Source organism: Caretta caretta, chromosome 18, assembly GCF_965140235.1.
Source record: "Caretta caretta isolate rCarCar2 chromosome 18, rCarCar1.hap1, whole genome shotgun sequence".
NCBI classification, from domain to species: Eukaryota; Metazoa; Chordata; order Testudines; family Cheloniidae; genus Caretta; species Caretta caretta.
In genome coordinates this window covers 23,530,097-23,550,176 of record NC_134223.1, presented here as the reverse complement: position 1 = coordinate 23,550,176, position 20,080 = coordinate 23,530,097, and the positions used below count along the sequence as shown (strand labels likewise).

At 44.9% G+C, this 20,080-nt stretch overlaps 1 protein-coding gene across 17 annotated transcripts in view; it reads right to left on the bottom strand.

The window, feature by feature from the left end:
* Window positions 1-20,080, bottom strand: part of CAMTA1 (calmodulin binding transcription activator 1) — a 939,042-nt gene that overhangs the window by 49,638 nt on the left and 869,324 nt on the right. For all 17 annotated transcript variants that reach the window (XM_075121021.1, XM_075121016.1, XM_075121014.1 and 14 more), the window contains one exon: window positions 3,082-3,221. In XM_075121021.1, coding sequence (XP_074977122.1) covers window positions 3,082-3,221 — 140 coding nt within the window. The remainder of the gene's footprint in view (window positions 1-3,081; window positions 3,222-20,080) is intronic.

Sequence of the window (20,080 nt, the reverse complement as noted above, 5' to 3'; positions counted from 1 at the left end):
CTGTACTTACAGTCAACTCTATATGGTAACTTTCCACATCAGGGAGGTCATTGCAATCCATTACAAGTGTCACACTGGGTACAAGAGGGTGCCCTTCTCATGGATTACCTGAGCTAGGAGGAGACGCTAAGCACTCCACTCCCACCAAAGCCAGTGCCTCTCAGAACCAGACCTGGAAAGAGTACTTAAACAGGGAACAGCTGCAATGACCAAAAGCCAAGAGCCATGGCTGGTCAAGAGCTGTACAGAAAGATTCTGGGAAGCAGAATTGCAGGTGTTCTGTCATGTCTGTGAATAAAGACGACTTCAGTCACGTGTACCGCACCCCTAAGAAGAATTAAATCACAAAAAGGCCTCTTAACAGGAGGTAGCATGTGTGTGTTACCGCCCACGGCAAAACTGTGGCAGTGCTGACAGGAACTGTGACTGCGAGGTCTCTGGAGCCACAGAGATCTAGGAGTCTGAACAAATAGAAAGCCCAGGTACTGTGTGCTGAGTTCAAAAGACTCCTGTTATGAGTTGCTTCTTCACTGCTACCCAAGGCACTGTTCTCTCAGGTCACCCAGAACTCCTAGACCAGCTAATGTCTTTGATTTTCTCAAAAAGAAAAGGAGTACTTGTAGCACCTTAGAGACTAACCAATTTATTTGAGCATGAGCTTTCGTGAGCTACAGCTCACTTCATCAGATGTATACATGTATACATCTGATGAAGTGAGCTGTAGCTCACGAAAGCTCATGCTCAAATAAATTGGTTAGTCTCTAAGGTGCTACAAGTACTCCTTTTCTTTTTGCGAATACAGACTAACACGGCTGTTACTCTGAAACCTTTGATTTTCTCAGTGATGATCAGGTGAAAGACCCCTAAATATGCAATTATTACCGAGTTTCCTGCCAGCTCCTTCCCTGGTTTATCTGTTCTGTAGGCTGGAATGTGCTTGCAAAGGCAGAAGCTGAATAATGGGCTCAGTGCTTACTCGATCAGAGCTATAAATGCTGGATGTCCCTCACAAACCAGAGACTCTGAAATGGAACTGCCCAACCCTATATGCTTACAGACTGGATTTTTGTTCCAGCAGCATATCTCGCCAATGGGGCACTTCTCCTCCCCAAGGGGTCCCCCACTGCTGCTCTGCTCCTCATCCCCATCATCAGGTACATTTTAAACAGACTCCAAGTTACAAGTGCTAATGGAGCTCTTTTTATGTGGCTAGTGAACCTCCCCCTCCATGCTATAATCCCCTCCTGTCTCATTGGACTATGTCAACATTGAGATGGGAGAAGTCCTAGGTAATACTGCAGGTAGCATAGGGATGATTCAACAGGTGACTCTTCCACCTGAGCAAGTACTGAACCAGTGCAACAGCACTGATGTTAGGCAGCTGTAGGATGTTCAGTCTCTAGAATGAGATATAAAGCCAACTCCTGCCTACTTGTGGACTGTAATGATCCCATGGCATTTTTTTGGATAACTAAAGCTGTTAGCTCCAGAGCAATGGTCAAATTCCACCTCTGGTAACTTATTTGGTTGTATTAAGTTCCCCAGTGGCTTTAACTGCTGTGGTTCCTACAGTGTTCTTCACTTCCAACCCTAAACTATTGTGTTGCTGTGTGCCATTAAACAGCAGCCATATTTGACCCCCTCATGGTGAATGAATTCCCAGGGTGGATGTAGTGATCTCTGTTTGTGGTTTATAGATCAGTAGTTATGTTTGTAAATTGCTTTGGACCCTTGGGAATCAAAGGTGCTTTTGACTGTCAAGTAAATTTAAACAAAATTTAAAGTTTAAAATTTAAAAATCCTGAACTCAGAGGGAACCCCTTGCTCAACGGACAGATCTTCTGATAATTCAATACTTGTTTTGTAACATGCCCCGCTGTGCCTAAGTACTGCAGCAGCACACGCTGATCTGTTACCCCTTCCATTCCTAAACACAACTGGGAGTGTTCAGGGTGAGCTTTAATTTAACCTCCCAGCTTTGTCGCTGTGTGACAGCCCAAGTGCATAGCATGGGCTAGTTCTCTTCCTTAAAGGAGTTCATGCTGAAAAGACAAAAGAAATCCCTTTCTAGAAGTGCAAGAGTTAACTCAAGAGATTTGAAGAGTTCCTCTGGAAGTCATTATGTTATATTGTGTAGCTATTTAGTTACAGACCTTTTAAAACAGGTATTTATGTAATTTCATATTTAGGTATTTTTCAGATGAGAATTAGTGACATCAACACCTTCCAATGCCAGTTCCTGGGAAGGGATGTTTTAATAGTCAGGAATATAATTAACCCAAAATGCTGCTTCAGAGCAACAGACAACCTGTAGGGAAATGTACGTTTGAACAGAAATACTGGGAAGCAGAATAAAAGTCTTATGAGAAATAATGAACCCTACAAAGAAGATATTTCAGTTAAAACACCTCAGCTTCCCTGTCATTCCACCCTAGGGGGGTGGCAGCCTCTACCTGCTCGTGGGTTACTGCTGCTGTTTTATGCTACTACAGCCTACCCTGCTGCTGTCGCTGGGATGGCGGAGACTGCCTGGTTGCTTTGCTTCTGGGACCAAGGCCAGTACAGATGTTGGAGACAGCGTATTTCTGTTCTGCGGGGCATGGTTCTATGATATTTATTAAATAACTATGGAAATGTATAAGAAATTTGGTTCTTTCATATTACACTGTACTATATTACTAACAAAGATGTAAAATATTTAGAAGCCTTCCTGAGCGTCACACTGACAGAAGCCTCATTCTTCTTACATCTGTTGGGCCAGCCAATGCTAGGTTGTCTTTATTCTTTACTATGTGCCCATTTCCAAAGGGAGGCTACAGAATTTGGGTTTCTATGTCACTAGAGCAGACTTCCATGGACCATAGATATGCATCTCCTAATGGATTCACAATCAATCCATAAAAGAAGTGAGAATGACTATTTATAGGGCTGGAAAAGATGGAGATTTTGAGAGGAGGTTGTAATTAAAAGGTTCTCAAGAGGCAAGTGGTGTTTAAAAGATATCTCCCCCACCCTCCAAAAAGCGAATTCCAGAAGTAACGCGTATAAAGCAAAACTGACTCATAGACGAAGGACTCATACTTGCGTCTGGGTTCCTCCGTTCCCGCTCCCGTTGCCCCCGCCTCCTACTCCTTGTTTGTGCTGCTGGGATCCCGTCATCTCGGCCATTCTCCTTTCCATCTGCTCAAGTCGTTCCAAGATTGACATCCTGAACTGATTATCTAGGTCAAAACAGACAGCGTTATGACATTTCCATGGAAGACAAATGCAAGCTTTTGGTGACCTCCTGCACAAAATCACAAATGGGACCTGGCACCAGTAGGAGATGCACGGAAGGCGAGCTCTGTTTTGTAATTCATACTGTCAGAAGCAGGATCCCGGAATAATTTCCTGTCTCAGACAGACTCTCTGACCAGGGAAGCTGGTGAACATCTCTAAAGCAAAAGGAAGTAAAGATTAAAGACAGTCAGAACTGGAGATTTCCTGGAAGAACTCTGGACAGTTCTCATGCTGTACTCGGAGTTCACCTCCTCTTCAGGTGGAGGCTGTGGAGTGGAGTTGCTCTCCTCTAGATCACAAGAGTAGAAGGGCACCTGCTTCTGTCCCATTATTGCATCTCCTTGATACTTTCTGCTTGTTATGTTCAAGTGTCTAACAATTCAGTGTCTTGGCTTCCTCAAGTGGGGGAAGAGAAGGTGGCTGATATTTTATGGCTAATCTACAATACAATTGTTATAAATGAAATATGTAAGAAAGAGATATGGCTTCGCCTTCCCTGCCCCTCTCCAAAATCTTATGGTTTCCTATCGAGCTGACCCCCTTCCCCGCAACAGCTGGCTTTGGGCAGCCCTGCCATCACCCCCATTTTACAAAGGCATGCTTTACCTGATGAGAACCATGAGTGACTGACTGCTACAGGAACAAGATTCCCTTGGGCTTTTTACTTCTCTTGGAACAAAGAGCCAGTAGAGGAGCACATTCCCTTCTTCCTAGGCCTAGACCCAGATCCCAGTTCTCAGAAATTAACATGGACAAAGCCCATAAAATGTGCTAGTTACCTGCAAACTCATAAGGGGTCAGTAATAATTACTTTAAATGCTATTGAAAAGTAAGGCAGTAGACAAACTTCCTCCACTCCCCCAGGCTGGTGGCAGCTGCCAACTACGTGGATAGCATCTGGGCACATCAAAGATTCTTTACAAAGTGCTTGTTTTACTTGGGATTCATCTCTGTGGGAGCTGGCAGGCACCACTGGTTACTCTCCTCCTCCTGAACCTCAAACCAGTACAAGGAAGCAGCTACTAGGGCTAAAATCATGGAATATATTATTTACCTTTTCACATAACAAAAGAACCAGGAGTCTGCCAAGGAAATAATAGGCAGCAGGCTTAAAACAAACACAAAGAAGTACTTCTTCATACAACTTACAGTAAATCTGTGGAACTCATTACTAGGGGACGTTGTGAAGTCCAAAAGTATAACTGGGTTCAAAAAAGAATTAGGTAAGTTCGTGGAGGATAGGTCTAACAATGGATATTAGCCAACATGGTCAGGACATGACCTCATGCTCTGGGTGTCCCTAAACCTTTGACTGCCAGAAGCTGGAACTGGATAACAGGGGATGGATCTCTCAAAGTTGCCCTGTTCTGTTCATTCCCTCTGAAGGAGCACTGGCCACTGTCGAAAAACAGGCTACTGGGCTAGACAGACCATTGGTCTGGCCCTGTATGGCCGGTCTTATGAACTAAGAGATGGAAACCAACACAAGCATGTTACTTCACCAAGATTATTAAGATAAACCTGTCCTGTGCCCTGTATCTAGGTCAAATCAGTACAGTGAGAAGAGGTGAATCGCTCTGGTCAACTGAATGTCTACACAGACTGGTCTCCCTCTCAATACTCTTATTGGTTGTGCATCAGTATATCTGTGGTGCACAAGGTCAGAGGTCATTCAGAGTTTTCTGGACCTTCTTGCATTAGCTGCTAGGGTCTGTTCGGGCCTCAATGGAAGTTATGTAATTGCATCAAGGACAGAAGTAATTAGTGACTATTTCTTCCTGACTCACATCAAATCTGATCTTCAGGGTAATTTCATGAAGCAAAGGGGATTTCCAGACATTGTGATCGGAAGGGAAGCAGTAAATTGCCAGGGAAGGGATTTATGTTTTATGTTCCACACTCCCTGTGCCCTGTTGCCAGCAGAGGCACATGAGCTGGATCCCCCTCCTTAAGAGAGGAAGCTGCGTTCTCTGTGAGGGCTCCAGGATTCTGGAACTTGCTTCCCCCTGGGTTTGAAAAAGCCCAAATATGGTGACCTTCTGGCACACTCAAAAAACTACCCTCTTGAGAGGGCTGATAATGTGCTTTCTGGAATGATGAAAGGATAGAAAAGAGCTTTTTTATAGGTGGTTGGTTGGGCAAGCACTTATATGAATTAACTTTTAATAATGCTGGGATTCTGCTGTAACGTTAACTACGTGTTCAGATGTCTAGAACTTTAGATAACTGTCTCTTATTATTATTAAACGGAGACAGATTATGGATGTCAGCCAGGAGGCTGCAGGAACAGTCAGGCCAGCCTACACTTTGCTACTTTACTTCCAATGATGAGGCCGGGGTCTTCAGACTGCCACAGCACAAGTGCATTCCAATGGCAAGAATGGCCCACGGACCCACATGTGATGGCACCAGAAACGTGTGGCACCGACATCAATTGCCATTGTGGGGAATTGACACTGGCAGGGTGAAGGAGGGATGAAGGGGACTTGTCCATTTTTAACTTGGCTTTAATGCAATAAACATTTTGTGTTTTTTTGAAAAGGAAATCACATGGCTGGATTTTGCGCTTCACCTCATCACCCTCCCATGTGCTCCATCCTTTCTTCCCCTACCTGTCTCTTGCTCCTCCCCTTCCCCTCCTATTGTACAAGCAACTAACTGGCAGGGAAGCCATCTCTTTGGAGCATCCTGTGGTAAGGGGATTCCCATTTCTTCCCCTCTTATGTAGCAGTGGCCCCAAAAGGAAGCAGCCAGGCTGGCTTCTCTTCTTCCCCATGGGCTTTTAAAGGCTTAGGCTTTTCTGGGCAAAAATGAGCCAGCGGAAACAAAGAGCAGGAGCCGGCCCTATAACCCACAGACTAAGGTCCCAGGAATAAAGCGTGCAAGGTGCTTACAGGAGATCAAGCCAGTCAGAACCGATCCTCCAGAAATGCAGAGTCTAAGGGCTAGTCTACACTGGCAATGCTAAAGTGCAACGTGGCTTGTGTAGTCACAGCACAGCGCTCTTCCAGCGCTCTAAAAAGCCACCTCCACGAGGGGCGTAGCTACCAGCGCTGGTGCACTCTCTATGCTGGCATTTACGGCACTGAATCTTGCCGTGCTCGGGGGGGGTGTTTTTTCACACCCGTGAGCGAGGAAGGTGCAGCGCTGTTAACTGCCAGTGTAGACAAGCCCTAACTCCCATGCTGCCCTGTCCTGGCAAATCATTACTCTCGTTGGGCTTTAGGTACCAGGCGACATGGCTTGCTGTTGCAGACCATAAAATAAAAGGTCTGATTCAAAGCTCATTGAAGTCAGGGGGAGTCTTTCCACTGACTTCAATGGGCTTTGGATCCAGCGCTAAAAGAGGAGCAGTGCTCTATGACTTGGTTGCATGCACTTCCTCAGAGATGATGCGGGCCGTGGTGCCAATCCAGAGGCTTCGGGGGGAGAGGGGACAAATAATGGACCCCATCCCACCCCCAGGGATCCCATTCTGGTTCCCATAGTCCCCTCCTCCCTCAGTGACCCCTAGTCTCCCCTAGCAAAGGAGTCTCCCCTCTCTCTTACCCACACAGTGCATGAGCTGATGTTGCCATGAGTTGGATTCTCAGCGTACTCCCCAGTGCTCCACGATCCAGGAACCTGCGTGCCAGGTTGCAAAACCATTTGGCTCAGCACCCCTCCATCTAGACAGAAGGGTGGCTGGGCCAAATTTGAGTGGTGTTGTGACCCTGTGCACTAGGTCGCAATGCCACTCACTGATATCTGGCCCAGCCACCCCTTCTTCTGTACAGGGGGATGGTGGGGTCAGATATCTGTGGTGGTGCGACCATGCAGCTGGAGTAATGCTCTGGCAGCAGCTGCACTGATTTAGTACAGGATCTTTGCTTAAAAGTGGTCAGGCCGTGGCCCCCCCTTAGCTTTGCAGTCTATGGTACTTTGGCACGACTGGATGCAGGGCTGCCTTGCTCTAGAGTAATTTCACTGGTAGTCTCTGGTGCCGTAATACCGCAACCATCCTTTTGGTCTGGTTTTGCAGCGTCTAGCTCACTGAGGCCCTGATCCATGTCTGGGACTCCCAGGTGATTCTGCAATACAAACAATAAATAATAAAACCATCCCCACAGTGCAATTCCAGCATGCTGGCACTAGAGTAATACGTTTCCTTGGGACACGTAGGTCAGGAGTCAGCTGTGTCAGAATCGCACTGCCCTTTTCTAAAATGCACAGATTTACAGAGAATATTCCTGTAATCAAAGGTGGCAAATGCTGTGTTTCTCTAATCATTTGCCAGTGAAATGTCAGGTATGCTTTACCTGCTGAGTTTCCTGGCACAGGACAGGAATTCCATAAGATACAGCTATGCAAGATTCTTCATTAGGAAATCAAACCTGAGACACAAACTTATGTGCTATGCTGAGCCCGAGACCATCTGCAGACCATTAATTAGAGACAGAATATTACTGGGGTCAGAGTGAAGCTCCCATGAATTTACGTCACGCTTTTGCCTGTCACTAGAAATTACCTGACGTTTGACAACAGATAAAGAGCACACCTGACCCCTCCTGCTAGACTGGACTCTCTCCTGCAGGGATATTTGAATTCAGCTTTACATACTAATTAATAGTGTAAGATCAATTTACAAAGTATCTCTGCTGCTAATGAGTGTGGGAGGCCAGTCACCTCTCCAACCCTATTTCAGAGGGTGTAGAGGTTTTTAAGATAGTGATGAGCCCATTAATTGGTTTTCTTTGCCAACAGAAAATTGGAGTCTCACTAATAATTTCCTAGTTCAGATCACTCCAAGGCCTCTGGGGCTGAGGCTGGCAGGCAGTTGTATGAGGAGACCTATCAACTCAAAGTGGCACCAGGCCCTGCCACAACAACAGATAGAAAACCTGCAGACATAACTCCACTGCTACAATGATAAATGTCCCCCACAACACATCTTTCAAGATCCATGTGGTCCTACACATGCCTATCACAGCATGTGGGGCTGTACCTCATCCCGTGCACTAAATGCCCTGACAATAACTATGTGGGTGAAAGCACCTTGCTCTCGAATGAACTCACGCAGAAAAATGATAAAAGATAAAAACACCTGTGGGCAAACACTTTTCATGAGTATCTGACCTCTCAGTCCTCATCTCAAAGGAAATCTGCACACCTTCAAAAGATGAGCTTCGGAGCTTAAATTCATAACTTTGCTAGGCACTAAGGGCAGTCTTCATCAGCAATGTTAAAGCATGGCCGCGGCAGCGCTTTAATGTGGCTGTGTAGTCATGGCACCAGCACTCCAGCGCTGTAAAAAGCCCACCACCACGAGGGGAGTAGCTCCCAGCCCTGGTGCACTGTCTACACTGCCACTTCACAGCGCTGAAACTTCAGGGCTCAGGGGTGTGCTTTTTCACACCCCTGAGTAAGAATGTTGCAGCACTGTAAAGTGGCAGTGTAGACAACGCCTAAAAATCATGGTCCTAAATAAGGCACTGGATTTACAGCTTATTACAAGTTTCAGAGTAGCAGCCGGATTAGTCTGTATTCGCAAAAAGAAAAGGAGGACTTGTGGCACCTTAGAGACTAACAAATTTATTTGAGCATAAGCTTTCGTGAGCTACAGCCCACTTCATCGGATGCTGTAGCTCACGAAAGCTTATGCTCAAATAAATTTGTTAATCTCTAAGGTGCCACAAGTATTCCTTTTCTTTTAGTTTATTACAACAATCTGTAACCCACTACCTCCCCCCCTGCCTTTTTGTCCTATGACTGCAGACATTAACTGGCCACTTCACCTTGAATGGTCTCTTACAATGTGCTAATTACTTGTGCTAAACAATCTGTTCCACCTTTGTTTAGCTGTGACATTCTGAGTTTCTTTCCCTGACCTGACAAAGAGCAGTGGGTAGCTCAAAAGCCTGTCTCTTTCACCAACAGAAGTAGGTCCAGTAAAAGATACTCCCTCACCCACCTTGCCTCTCCAACGTGAGGAGACCGACTTCTCTAAAAAGCAGGTGACATTTCCACACCCTGCTCCCAAACAGCGGCCAGCACACAGCCACTACTTAGGTAGCGTTTTTCCAACAAGGCTTTGTTCTGGCAGTGCTGCAATGTGCTGCAGTGCAGACCATGTCATTTCCTCCTCCTCCCGCATTTCCATGCGGAGCACGTACACTGCAGAGACTGAAACTACCTGACATCATTGAGCCAGCTCCTTCTCACCACATCTCGGTTTCAAACACAGCTATGTCTGTAACTTGCTAAGAGCCAGAGAGCCACATATTTGCTGCAGAGGTTAACGGCTTTCCACTGTCTGCATGTTTAACACCACTCCCTCTGGCTGTACAGCCAGCACCTTCATTTTATTAACGGCTCAATGAACAGTCTCATGAACATCATCCTAGTAGCATTTCTCTGAGCCTCCAATTCCAAATGGGAGAAAGTAACAGCTAATCAACACAGGAAAACATTTAAAAAGCAAAATGCTGAATGGCTTAGCGCAGACAGCTTTGACAGATCACACACTTGCTCCCTGCATGTAGCTGTACATAAGGATTACATTTTAATCCTACAAACAACAACTGCATGAATCAACTGTTCAGGTGAAAGCTGGATCAGGTTATTCTGACCCTGAAGATCCCACACTGTATTGGAGTTTCAATAGAAATGTATTTTTACATGACTGATTTGTCAGAAATAGCAATTTGAGCCCTGGGCTTTTCTGTATGCAGCTAATTATCCTAGGTTCTATGCTAGCCTTCAAGAATTTATCCTGTGTTTTTTCTTAAAAACTGATCCAAACCCATCCCTTTCCTGATCCATCAGATAAGGATACTTGGATCTTCCATAATATCTTTCATCTGCAGACTATCACTATCATTATCCCCATTATACAGATAGGGAAACAGACACAAAGGGAGGAAGTGGCTTCTCCCAGGTCTCACAGGGCATGTATACACAGCAACTGGACACCCATGGGTGGCCGACAGAGTGGGAGGGTCCCAGAGCTCGGGCTCCAGCCTGAGCCTGCAAGCGTACACAGCAGTGAAACAGCCCTGCAGTCTGCGTCCCGCAAGTCCAAATTGGCTGGCACAGGCCAGCCATGGGTTTTTCTTTGTAGTGTAGATATATCCACAGACAGCGAGCGGCAATCCCTGTAATAGTATCCAGGTTTCCCAAGCAGCCTCTACTCAAATCTCTGGACAGTGCTCCACAGGGGCACCCAACATCTGCACTGCTCAAGGGCACAGTTTGACTTACAAGGAGTCTGAAGTATAGACTGTAGAACTGTATCCTGATGAAGAAGTTACTTGCCTTGTGCAGTAACGATGGTTCTTTGAGATGTCTCTCTCTATGGGTGCTCCACTGTAGGTGTCCTTGTGTCCCTGCACTGCTGACCGGAGAACTTCGGTAGCAGGTCCGTTAGGCCCGCACATGCGCTGTCTCCCCTCGTGCCCTGCCACGAAGCTAGTCAGCATGTGCAGACTAACCTCCCTCAGTTCCTTCTCTACAGTAGAGTCATTGACAAGAACTCTAGAGTAGAGGGGAAGAGGCTGGGTTGTGGAACACATCTTGAAGAACCATCGTTACTGCTTACGTTCTTATGCACAAGGTGAACAACAACTGCTTCTTGGAGTAGTGTCCTATGGCTGTTCCATTGTGGGGATTCCCGAGCAGTATCCCCACTAGAGGGCTGGGGCTTCGGAGTCGGGTCAGTTACAGATGACAATACTGTGGAGCCGAAGATGGCATTGGAAGGGGAGTCCCCAGTGATCACAGTGTTCTGCAAAGGCGTGGACTGACACCCATGTCACCATGCTACAGATTTCTGAGATAGGGACATTCTTGAAGAAGGCAACAGATGAAGAGATCGACCTCATGGAGAGTGTGCGAATACTGTCTGGACGGGTCATACTGCAACCCTAACAACATTGTCTAATGCAGTTCGAGACCCACTTAGAAAGCCTCTGGGCTGATATTGCTGAGCCCCTGGATCTTTCCGTAATAGAGAGGAAAAGCATAGGAGACTTCCAGAAAGCCTTTGTCCTATTCAGGTAAAAAGCTAGGGTTCTCCTGACCTCTACTGTGTGTAATACAGCCTCCCTGTTATCACAGTGAGGCTTGGGGTAGAAAATTGGAAGGTGAATCAATTGGTTCATGTGGAACAGGGAGGTTACCTTAGGGATGAATTTTGGATGTGGCCTGAGCGTAACCTTGTCCTGAGAGAATACTCTGTAGGGGGATGTGCCATCAGAGCCGCCATTTCTCTTGTTCTCCTGGCCGAGGTGATTGCTATTCCCTTTAGTGTCTCACCAGGGCTCTGGCTAGTTGTGTTCATAGATGGCTGCAAAATAATGGTTAGTTTGTTGGCAATTCAGAGACATTAAATTTCCTGAGTACGACAGGAAGTGGAATTAAACCTTCCAATAGCTCTAGGTCACTGGCAATACTGATATGAAAATATGTCTATTAGGTATCATTAATAGTTAACAGAGAACCCGGGGTGCCATCCTCCACACAGCCATTTTTCCAGATGAATAATTTTGCCATGTAAATAGCCATAATAAAGCTCCTACATAGTGGAAACTTCAAAATGCCTTACATGTAATGTTGCTGTAATCAGGCAGCAGGCTTATGTGGCTACAGACAGATTGAAATGGCTTGTTAAGAATCAAGGTTCCAGTAGCCATCCCCCCTGCCTCCCAGCCTAGGAGCTGGACCTGATGGCCGCTTCCGGGGCGCAGCGTGGAGCCAGGACAGGTAGGGACTAGCCTGCCTGAGCTCCACAGCACCGCCAACTGGACTTTTAATGGCCCAGTTGGTGGCGCTGACCGGACTGGAGCCAGCAGGGTCCCTTTTCGACTGGGTGTTCTGGTTGAAAACCGGACACCTGGCCTCCCTTCCTGCTCTGGCCCCACGCTGTTCCCGGAAGTGCCCAGCATGTCCAGCCCCTAGATGGAGGGGCAGCCAAGGGGCTCTGTAACAGGCATGCTGCCCACACCTGCAGGCGCCGCCCCCAAAGCTCCCATTGGCCACAGTTCCCTGATGGCCCCTTCACCCAGAAGACTTGCCGCAGTCCAGATTAAATTAAGTAGAGAGCCGGATCTGGCCTGTGGACCAGATGTTCCCCGCCCCTGTAGTAGAGGAAGGATTGATATTCAAACTTTTTATGTTATTTTAAAAGATCTTAGTAATTTGTGCTTGCACATATCTCCGCTAAGATGGTGAAAGTACATTTACTGTTAAACTGCCTATTCCAATGTCTGGAAAGAGCTGGTCACATGGTGTTGGCATCCGTCCTATTTGCAGGTATCCCTGCATTATAGGTAGCTAAAACCCTTTCAATACTATTTTAATGCTACTCTTCCATTTAAAGCAATTGCTGCAGCTGCTACAGGGATTCTGTGCCATTGTGAACTGGATGAGGGTTGGCTGACAGACACTCTTAAGATATGATCCATGTTATGAAGAAGGTTGAGAATGGGAAATGACGGCCAAGGAAGGAGTATTACAGAAAAGGATCTGGGGATCATAGGGGATCACAAGTTAAATATGAACTGTTTAACGCTGCTACTGCAAAAAAGCAAACATTATTCTGGGATGTATTATCAGGACTGTTGTAAACAAGACAGGAGAAGTAATTCTTCCGTTCTACTCCACACTGATTATGCCTCAACTGGAGTATTGTGTCCAGTTCTGGGCGCCACATTTCAGGAAGGATGTGGACAAATTGAAGGAAGTCCAGAAAAGAGCAACAAAAATGATTAAAGGTCTAGAAAACATGACCTATGAGGGAAGATTGAAAAAATTGGGTTTGTTCAGTTGGAAAAGAGAAGACTTAGAGGGGATACAATACAGTTTTCTAGTACATAAAAGGTTGTTACAGGGAGAAGGGAGAAAAATCATTCTTGTTAACCTCTGAGGATAGGACAAGAAGCAATGGGCTGAAATAGCAGCAAGGGCGATTTAAGTTGGACATTAGGAAAAACTTCCTACTGTCAGGTGGTTAAGCCCTGGAATAAATTGCCCAGGGAGGTTGTGGAATCTGCATCCTTGGAGATTTTTAAGAGCTGGTTAGACAAACACCTGTCACAGATGGTCTAGATAATACTTAATCCTGCCATGAGTGCAGGGGACTGGACTAGATGACCTCTTGAGGCCCTTTCCAGTCCTGCAATTCTATGAATCCATGTCTCACTCACCTGCACTGCAAGAAAGAGCTGCTGGGATTGAGTAGTGCAGTGTTCTAAATATGCTATTTCTGTCCTTAAGGCTACCTCTAATTTAATAAAAAAATGAAGAAACCTTCTGCTGTGCCTCTCAAACCAGACGCTATGAGACAGCACTTTGTACAAATTAAGGTACAGGCACCACTCCTCCTGATGGAAGCTTGGATTATAAGAATCAACAGTTTTCCACAGGAGGTTCCATCTCAGGTTTGAGGCTCAACTGTTACCCAACCATTAAAAAAATGTGAAGCGAACACTGCTGCCTACCAGCAACTCAAATGCTCGTGTTCAAATTCTAAAACTCTTAACTGACAGTGTGCCCTGCAGCCAAAGGAACCCACCAGCGGTAACTGGGGTTTGATCACAGCACCATTCTTTATGGGCATTAGGATTTTTTCCCTCTGTTTTCCAGAAACTAATAAAGCACGCAGAACAAGACATGCAGCATTACATCATCTAACACATGCCTGGGGCCAATGGAGGACAGTTTACTATAATACTACTCGGTCTTTGCTCCTGTATTATAGATAGGGTCCTACCCAATTCAAGACTATGAAAAAAGCATCAAGGACCGTGAAACTGGTCTTCACGATGAAATCTGCCGGGGATGGGCAGGACCAGGGCACGACAGCTGGGGCTCCTACCATGTGCCGGGCTCCATCTGCTAGTCCAGACTTCCTCTTCTCCTGCAGGGGCTGCTCTCTGGGCCAGGTTAGACCCACATCTGGGAACCTCCCTTGATTATAAGAAGCTCTGTGGCTACAGCCTATACAGGCCCCCAACTTCCACAAAGGTTTGGCACCCTTGCCCTCAGCTCTGCCCTCCCCAGCTCCGGATCCAGCACTCAGGCATATAAAGGGCCTTGGACTAGCTGGGGGAGTGGGGTCGGGGGGGGGTAAAAAGGGAACCACAGCGTCCCCTGGCCACGAGGCCCTGGGCAGTCACATGCCCGTAAAGCTAGCCCTGCCCCTGCCCAAAAAGTGATGACCCGCTATACCATGGCCCGCTGCTCTCTGGCTGTCCAGCTCCGAAGGCAGCACCTCCATCAGCAGCAGTGCAGAAGTAAGGGTGCGATAATGCGACCACCCCACAACACTCTTTTGATCGGGACCACCATGGTTATAACCATGAAATTTCAGATGTAAATATCTGAAACTGTGAAACTGAGGATTTTTAAAAGCCTATGACCATAAAATTGACCAAAATAGAATATGAATTTGGTAGGGCCTAAATGATAGATTACCCTGCAATTTACCTTAAAAGACTTGCAAAACACTTCTATACAGATCCCTGTGAATTCCATCTGGACTGATTGCCCCTGAGGAATTCTCTCTGGAGGAACAAATGCTTGTGAAGATAACAGTAGCAATTTTTTTAGCACAATATTAGTATCACCAGGTCTTACGTAAAAGAATTTAAATAGACTGAATAAGGGATATCAATAGGATAACAACAATAGATAATGAACGGTTTTCACAAGTATTTGCTCCTCTGGACAGTATTCCCCAACATCACACAGAATAAATTTAGATGGATTCTGTACTTCAGATTCTAAGATCTGAGCGAACCTCCAACTGTCAATACGTCTGGATAGGTATATAACCCTAAGCGTAGCAGTGCCTTGGGGCAAGTGTGCACATTCCTGTACCACTAGGAACTGGAGTTATAGGTCACTCACCTGCTCCTAGTCATGTGCCTTACACAAACTTTCATATAAGGCTTTTCTGCCTCTTAGGGTATATCTACACTGCAACTGGCCTTCTGCAGGTGTAGACAATCCGGTTTTGGCTGCAGCCTGAGCTCTGGGACTCTCCCACCTTTCAGGGTCATAGAGCCTGGGCTCCAGACCAAGTCCAGACATCTACACTGCAATTAAACAACCCCACAGCCCAAGCCCCCTGAGTCTGAGTCAGCTAGCACAGGCCAGCCACGGGTTTTTAATTGCAGGGTAGATATAGCCTTAGGTATGTCACACTGCAAGTGAAGGTGTGATTGTAGAGTGGGTAGGCACATCCACTCCAGCCTTAATCTTGCTAGCAGGGGTAACAATAGTAGTGAACATGAGGCAGTGTGGGCTAGCTGCCCCAGTACAGCCCTGCTGAGGAGCCATGGTACATACTCAAAAAGAAAAGGAGGACTTGTGGCACCTTAGAGACTAACCAATTTATCTGAGCATAAGCTTTCGTGAGCTACAGCTCACTTTGTCGGATGCATACTGTGGAAAGTGTAGAAGATCTTTTATACACACAAAGCATGAAAAAATACCTCCCCCCACCCCACTCTCCTGCTGGCAATAGCTTATCTAAAGTGATCACTCTCCTTACAATGTGTATGATAATCAAGTTGGGTCATTTCCAGCACAAATCCAGGTTTTCTCACCTCCCCCCCACACACAAACCCACTCTCCTGCTGGTAACAGCTTATCTAAAGTGACCACTCTCCTAGTCTCTAAGGTGCCACAAGTACTCCTTTTCTTTTTGCGAATACAGACTAACACGGCTGTTCCTCTGAAACCTCTCCTTACAATGCGTATGACAATCAAGGTGGGCCATTTCCAGCACAAATCCAGGGTTTAACAAGAACATCGAGGGGGGAGGGGTGTTAGGAAAAAACAAGGGGAAATAGGCTACCTTGCATAATGACTTAGCCACTCCCAGTCTCTATTCAAGCCTAAGTTAATTGTATCCAATTTGCAAATGAATTCCAACTCAACAGTTTCTCCCTGGAGTCTGGATTTGAAGTTTCTGTGTTGAAGAATGGCAACTTTCATGTCTGTAATCGCGTGACCAGAGAGACTGAAGTGTTCTCCGCCTGGTTTATGAACATGCTCAGGCTGCTAGTCTGTGGCGGCACAGGCTACAGCACGAGCTAGCACCCAAGTATGTATGCAGGGCCCTCGGTGGAGCTGTACTGGGGTGCCTAGCACACCGTGAAGTCTTGCTGCCACATTTTCACTACTTTGATACCCTCAGTAGCTAGATTAAAGCTAGCTTACTCCTGCTAGAATCACACCTTCCTCTGCTGGGCAGACACACCTTTAGGAAGGGGAGCAGACAGAACAGACTCAGGATCAGGGAAGGGACTCTCTACACTTGTCAGACTCCTGAGAGGAGGGAGAAGCCTAGTCTCCTGGGCTTTATAGACCTTCCCAGCTAAGGGCTGGACATGGTTCTGGGGGCCGCGAGACTGTTTGGGTTGATCTGTTTTGAATCTTAGGTTCTAAGTTAACAAAGTATGCTTATAAAATTTGCAGATGAGACCAAACCGGGAGGGGTTGTAAGTACTTTGGAGGACAGGTTTAAAATTCATGACAAATTGGAGAATTGGTCTGAATTCAGCACGATGAAAATTCAGTAAAGACAAGTGCAAAGCACTTCACCTACTAAGGAAAAATCAAATGTACAACTACAAAATGGAGAATAACTGTCTAGGTGGTAGTACTGCTGAAAAGAGTCTGGGGGTTACAGTGGACCACAAACCGAATATGAGTCGTCAATGTGATGCAATTGCAAAAAAAAGACTAATATGATTCTGGGGTGTATTAATAGGAGTGCTGTATGTAAGACACAGAATGTAATTGTCCCACTCTACTCAGCACGGTTGAGGCCCCAGTTGGAGTACTGTGTCCAATTCTGGGCATAACATTTAGGAAGCTTGTGGACAAACTGAAGAGAGTCCACAGGTGAGCAACAAAAAAGATAAAAGGTTTAGAAAACCTCACCTACGAGGAAAAGTTGAAAAAACTGTACATGTTTAGTCTTGAGAAAAGATGACTGAGGGACAGCCTGATAACAGTCTTCCAATATCTTATGGGCTGTTATAAAGAACACAGTGAACAATTGTTCTCCATGACTAGGAATGGGCTTAGTCTACACTGCAGCAAGGGACATTTAGGTTAGCTATTAGGAAAAACTTTCTAACTATAAAGGTAATTCTGAAAAAGGATTCCAAGGAAGATTGTGGAATCCTCATCACTGGAGGTTTTTAAGAACAGGTTGGACAAAAAACCTGTCAGGGATGGTCTATGTCTACTTGGTCCTGCCACAGGGCAGGGGGCTAGACTTAATGACCCTCAAGGTCCCTTCCAGCCCTACATTTCTATGTTTCTATGAAGAGCCCTGGGCAAAGGAACTGGAACTCAGCCATTGTCTGGAGCGTGAGGGTCAGCCCATCAGCTTACGCTGCATAATGAAAAAAAGTTTAGTTGTGCTGTTCATAGCTGCTGTAAGCAGGTACCTGCTGCAGCTTCAATCTATTTGCACCTTAAAGCACTAAGCCTCAGATTTTAGGAGTTGCTTCACTCAAAGATGCAAGGCCTAGCTGCTTTAGGAACCTAAATCTCATCAACAGGGATTTAGGCACTTAGGAGCCTAAATACCATCAACTGTAGATTTCTGAAAATGAGATTTAGGCTCCTAAATCTGCTAGGAATTGCGACACTGAGTGCAGTAATGCCTAAATACTGTTACAAATCTGGACCTAAAACTAGAAGAAGCAGACTGACTATGTAAAAAGAACAGGAGTACTTGTGGCACCTTAGAGACTAACAAATTTATTAGAGTATAAGCTTTCGTGGGCTACAGCCCACTTCATCGGATGCATAGAATGGAACATATAGTAAGAAGATATAGATATATATATATATATATACACACACACACCCCCCTATATATATATATATATACACATACATACACACACACACACACAAAGTGGAAGTTGCCATACAAACTGTAAGAGGCTAATTAGTTAAGATGAGCTATTATCAGCAGGAGAAAAAAAGTCTGTAGTGAAAATAAAACTGTGGCTGCCTAGCTATTTCAAGAGGATGATAAAATACTTAAAACCAGCACAAATTCAGAGGCTGTACGTCTGTGTTTTACTAGAAGACTTCTCCATATTCATCTTGTAGCTTTGAAAAACATTTCTATTTTAGTGTACCAAACAGTGTGAGGGATATCACTCAGCCTTATGCTTTTAGTGCTTTGGATGTTTCTAGAGCATAATATCCAAGCACTAACTTTTTATACTTTGAAATATTTTGGAAGGGATTGAATAATCTATTATATAAAATACTCTGTTTAACACCAAAAGCTGATGTTTACATTGGGTAACAGAACGTGAAAGGAAGTTTGCCCTGAATTTATTATAGGCTGAATGAATCTAAACACCTTGGGTGAAACCCCCCACAGAAGTCGATGGGACCAGGATTTCATCTCTTAATTACAGCTTTCAATTTAAGTTTTTCAGAGCACTCAGCTCAGTTATTCACATTTGCAGTGAGCTTTCTTTTGTGCATTAGGCTCTTGCATTATTGTCATGGCAGCCCCACACAGCTACAGGTACTCAGTCTTCTCCTCCGTGGCTCTTTATTTCACATCAGGGGCCCATGGGTGCCACAATTATATAAATATTTAAATCGGGAGTTCTACGTACAGTTTTACACTTGAGAAAAGAAAAGGAGGACTTGTGGCACCTTAGAGACCAACCAATTTATTTGAGCATAAGCTTTCGTGAGCTACAGCGCACCTCACAAAAGCTTATGCTCAAATAAACTGGTTAGTTGCTAAGGTGCCACAAGTCCTCCTTTTCTTTTTGCGAATACAGACTAACAAGGCTGCTACTCTGAACACTTGAGAAAGTTCACTAACTAACTTCTACAATATGTTGTGTGAAGTCATTAAAATACTTTGACCAATTTTTATATTAATCTCTTGAAATTTAAGCTTTATTCTCAAATGGAAGTGGTTTGTAAGGAGCAATTTTATTAAAGAGGGAAATCCCAAGTTTCTAGCTCTATTCATTGCATGTCTTAGAGTCCTAAAAGCGATTTAAATAAGTTGTTTAGCTCTATATTTATTGGAGAAAGGGAATCTTTAAAAATGTGAGACCAGCAATGACTCAATAAAACAGCCAGGGGCAGGCCTGCAAAAAATATTTAAAATATACTCGGGGTTTCCTTGTAATCCTATTTCATGCAAAAGAAGAACACAGATGCTCACAGTTACCCAGTGTCATTTGACACTGAAGTTTACTTGTACAACTTTTGTTTTCTTACACAAATGCAATGAGAACATGATAAATACTTGCCTCCTTCTGGAAATGTTTTTTACATTATTTTGAATAAACAAAGGAGGTTGCAACCACAGAGTCTCTCTCTCTCCCTGTACAAATCTTGTTCTAATTTTGGTAAACTAATACATTCAACTACTTCAGAACATCCTCCCAATACACCCCCCCCCCCAATTATTAATAATATGAAAAACACAAATGCTGCTAGCTAAACAACTCAGCATTCAGCAGACTCTCAATCAGCATTAAACAAAAACAATCTTTGAACAGACAGAACGCCTGAATGCACCATCATACATTAAGGATTCATTCATGCACTCAAAAAAAGCCATTAAACTGCTACACTTTTAAATGTAGTGAAAACACTACTTTCATTATTTCAAACTTTGCCATCACTATAGAAACAAAAATTATACAAACTACTAAACATATAGGGGGCATGTCTTAACTCCTTAGTGACTATTGGATGTCTCCCATATTGGTGTTTGAGGCAGTTTTTCTAGTTTATATTATTTAAATAA